The 3,879-nt window shown below is 40.8% G+C and overlaps 1 protein-coding gene and 1 long non-coding RNA gene across 12 annotated transcripts in view; one reads left to right on the forward strand and one right to left on the reverse strand.

Annotated features, from left to right (window-relative positions):
• LOC109297622 overlaps positions 1-2,833 on the reverse strand; it is a 10,313-nt gene extending 7,480 nt beyond the window's left edge. Inside the window, exon 1 of the long non-coding RNA XR_002097364.1 lies at positions 2,823-2,833. This is a non-coding gene — a long non-coding RNA (uncharacterized LOC109297622). The remainder of the gene's footprint in view (positions 1-2,822) is intronic.
• The window catches only part of HAUS6 (HAUS augmin like complex subunit 6), a 40,930-nt gene that overhangs the window by 12,234 nt on the left and 24,817 nt on the right, over positions 1-3,879 (forward strand). For 6 of the 11 annotated variants that reach the window (XM_019517515.1, XM_019517525.1, XM_019517514.1 and 3 more), the window contains exons 2-4: positions 821-916; positions 1,709-1,787; positions 2,927-3,059. In XM_019517515.1, coding sequence (XP_019373060.1) covers positions 825-916; positions 1,709-1,787; positions 2,927-3,059 — 304 coding nt within the window. In that variant the 5' untranslated portion in view covers positions 821-824. Of the gene's footprint in view, positions 1-820; positions 917-1,291; positions 1,424-1,582; positions 1,788-2,926; positions 3,060-3,879 lie in introns of those variants that run through there. The other 5 variants (XM_019517519.1, XM_019517518.1, XM_019517522.1 and 2 more) reach the window with 4 other exon arrangements.

The following is a 3,879-nucleotide window of genomic DNA, read 5'->3' on the forward strand; positions in this document are numbered from 1 at the left end:
TGGGAAGAGCCAGCATAGCCCTTATTTCACGCACAGATCCGAGGGGCGTATGCCCCCCATGCTTCCCCCAGGGGTGTGTGCAGTGGCCAGGAGCTGCCCCCGCCAAACCCCTCATGTCCTTTGGATGACCCACCCACAGCTCCATCCCATGCCCTGCCCTGCCCCAGCCCTAATCTCTCCTTCACTGTGGGGGCCTCAGTCTGACCCTTCGTGCCTCTCCCTCCACAGACTTACTGGCTGGATGCTGCACTCATGGACGTGTGCATGCTGCAGCTTCGCTCATGCACGTGTAATTTATTCATGACATTATTAGCCACATTGGCCAAAAAAAGCCGGTTGCCGGGAAGCTCAATTTTCCTTTCATTGGTGCTGATATGATATTAACCAATATGCACCTCTAGTTTATACAGTATGGACTGGAAGGTTGTGAACTTGATCAGTGGGTTAAAAGGTCTTGCATCTTGCACAAGACATTGATCCATTCCCCGCTAGGTGCTGCTGTGTCTGCTTCCCTCCCGGAGACTTGAGGGAGGGGACTGATGCCCATTAGTTTGTCTAAGTCTATCTCAACCATGCAGTTGGTCCAATGACGTTTACGGGCCACAAGAATTCTTGCCTCGCATATTTCCTGGACCATCATGGCAACAATATCACTTCAACACTAATATTTAAAGTGTTGGTGTTTATGGATATGCCATGCAAAATTCTTAAGAAAAAGTGCCCCCAGCCCCCTTTTTTTTAAATCTTCATTTTGAAGTTGACAAGACAAATGTCATGTGAATTTGACTGGATGCTTCTGACTGTACCTGTTCTTTTCCAGGAACATGTTTGACAAACCAAACAAAGATGCACTTCATTTGGTTGCACACTTCTTGTTTACTAAACTGGATCATTCACGCGCAGCAGAGGCTTTCAGGTATGCAGGATCAAGGACAATGCTGAATATATTTTCAATAATTGCTTATTTAATGACTGTGGGAGTGGTAGTCTTACAAAGTTGTCATATGTGACGGGTTTTTTTCCTTCTGAGCTCTATTTTATGCAGTTTTGTGATGTACAGTTTACCTGCCTCCTAAAATGTTCTGATGGTGGTAATATTTGGCTAATTTTGGGGAAAAGTTTCTTAGAAGATCAGCAGCAACACTTTGTATACCAGTGTGATGTACATTTCTTTCCCTCATGAATTTTCAAGCTTCAAAGATTGGATAGGCTAGAGCTTCTTAGTGAAAATGCTTGTAAGGCTCTTTTAACATGGGCCAAAGATATATTCTTTAATTTTATTCTACAATAGCTGAACACTTTCAACTGAAGCCTTCGAACAAATTTAGTCTGGGACAAACACCTCACATGGAGAAATTCAGTTCAAATGGTTTTGTAAGCAAATAGAAACTGGATCTTTTAGAAGGAGGTATCAACCTAATGTGTGAGTGGCACTACTCCCTCTAAAAAGAGTTAACTGAACCTTTATAGCAAGCAAAAAAAAATCCCCAAACCACAAAGTGTGAGTGACTTAATGTGCTTTTAGCTCCCCTGGCATCATATGTAGAGTTTGAATGCTATTACTGTTCTCCTCCCTTATCAGACTTTGTTGAAGGAAGCATCTCTACAGACCTTCTTATTGCTCAGTTACATAACAACATAATATGTATCAGTATGGTATGAAAATGTACTAGAATGGACTCTCTTTGCTTGCTTTTGGAATGTAAAGGTTTTGTTGCCCTCCAGCAGACAAAAAGGGAGATGCAGAATTCAGGAAGAAATGCTGTGAATGGCTAAAAGAAATTTCAGTAAGTATTGGAAAGGATAAAGTGGATTGTTGTAATAGGTTCTTGTCTTTAGAATCAACAAGATGCATTCTTTGACGACAGATAACTTTCCCAAGTACTTTACATGGTGAAAAAACCGTAAGTTGAAGTTGTTTGAAGCAAAATACACAATCTGGTATAGTTTACAAAAATCTGTTTGCTTAGACTTCATACATGGAAAAGATACAGGTGTACAGTTTTTTTTGTGTACAACTGTGCAAACCTGTGCATAAGCCAACAGTTCAAACTTAAAAGAGGGAACAATAAAGTTTGACTTGGGTACAGTTTATTCTGATTAAATGGAGCCATCATATGAGGTATTTTCATGGAAAATGGACTTGGAAAACCTCAGCATGTTCTGAAAGATTAGTCTATTCATGTATAAGAATAAACCTGCCACAAGTTAGCAGAGTTACTTGAACAAAAGGATAGGTACAAAGCAAAATTTCCTTCTGAACTTGTTATCCTAAGCTCGTCCCAGTCTATCTTCCATCAAGCTGAGCTTCTGCTAAGCATGGTTTGTGGAAATTCATAGTATGTCTTGGAATTCTAAACCCTTTTCCTAATGGCTAACTGGATAAAAGACCAGAAAAAAGTGAAACAGAAGTATGCTGACTAAAGCTTATAACACACACACACACGGATAAATCAGTGGCCAGAGCATTCTTCTAGTGATTGTGAAGCTACTTAGAGTTTAGGGAAGATGGAGGTGATCTAACGGACTTCTGAAAACGTTCCTAGCCTTGGTCTGGAACTGTTCCCTTTTATGGAAAAACAGTGAAAGTTTTGACTCCTTTTTCCAACATGCAGCTTATGTCTGTTTTGACAACGTAGTCTAGGCTTACCTTTGGCTTGTTTAGCAGCTACACGATCTATATCAGACTACTGGGATATTGAGTTAAACCTATAGTTGTTACTAAAGAATTACTTTTTGAGAGGAGTGTAGGTTGTAGCCGTGTTGGTCTAAGGATGCACCAACTGCTGAAACTTCCTTAGCCTGACGAAGGGTTTTTGAACCCAAAAGCTTGCTTAATAATTGTTTTCCAACTATTTAAGTTGGGTGCAAAGAACCTTGTCTGCTTTTTGAGAGGATTTCTTAATCATCTATTTAATTTCCTTAGGTAGAATGTGGAAACATCTTTCCAGCTGTTGTAGCTTCACTGTTTCTTTCTCCTGGAGGTCCTAAGTTTATTCATCTGATGTATCACTTTGCAAGATATGTAATGATACAAGCAATGAGAAAAGACTGCAAAGGTAAGTTATAACTAGCTATGGGAATACATTGTTTTATGACATGAAATAGTGAAAGTACATATGGCTTTTAATCTGTTATAACAGGTTTAAATGGGCTTTAGTTAACCTAGTTAAAACTCTTCATCACAGGTTGGGAAGAACTAGGCTTAGATGTGGTCGTCTTTTTTGTTTTTTAGTCACTTTGGATTCGGGGAGTGGGGCGAGAGGGATTGACTCTTAAGGGAGCCAACCCTTGCATGTATAAGATAAGTTCTTGATCTCCAATGTTCTGCAGTGATACCTGGTTTGATCTTGTAGCAAGCAAAAAAATGGAAAAGTGGTGACCTAATGGTACAAATATTTAGACCCTTTCATACTTTTGAGATGTTGAGTTGGCAGGCAGTAATTCTGAAAGGTATTATATCTCTCAAGATATTCTATGAAACAAGTAGTGTTGATAAGAATGCTGTCTTTTATTTCAAGTAAGGCAAAAATACCTTCATGAATTAATGGACTGAACTACTGCCTTACTCTTCATCCTTTGTAACTACAGACTGTACCATGTTAGCTAAGCTGGTCTAAAATTAAACTGTTATTGTACGTGTCTGTGTGCGCATGTATACAGTGTGGGTGTAAAGGGTGGGTGGGTGTAGTGTGGGGGTAGTTGGGTGTGTATAGGTTGGGGGGGTGTATAGAGGGGTGTATAGGGTGGCGGCGTGTAGTGGGGGGATGCGTAGGGCATGTGTGTAGGGGTGTTTGTGTAGGGGTGTAGTGGGTGGTTTGTGGGTGGGGGGATGGGAGCTGCTGGGCAGCCATAGGAGGGTGCTGGTTGGGCCCAGAA

Source organism: Gavialis gangeticus, unplaced genomic scaffold (genome assembly GCF_001723915.1).
Source record: "Gavialis gangeticus isolate Ggan-Ray unplaced genomic scaffold, GavGan_comp1, whole genome shotgun sequence".
NCBI classification, from domain to species: domain Eukaryota; kingdom Metazoa; phylum Chordata; order Crocodylia; family Gavialidae; genus Gavialis; species Gavialis gangeticus.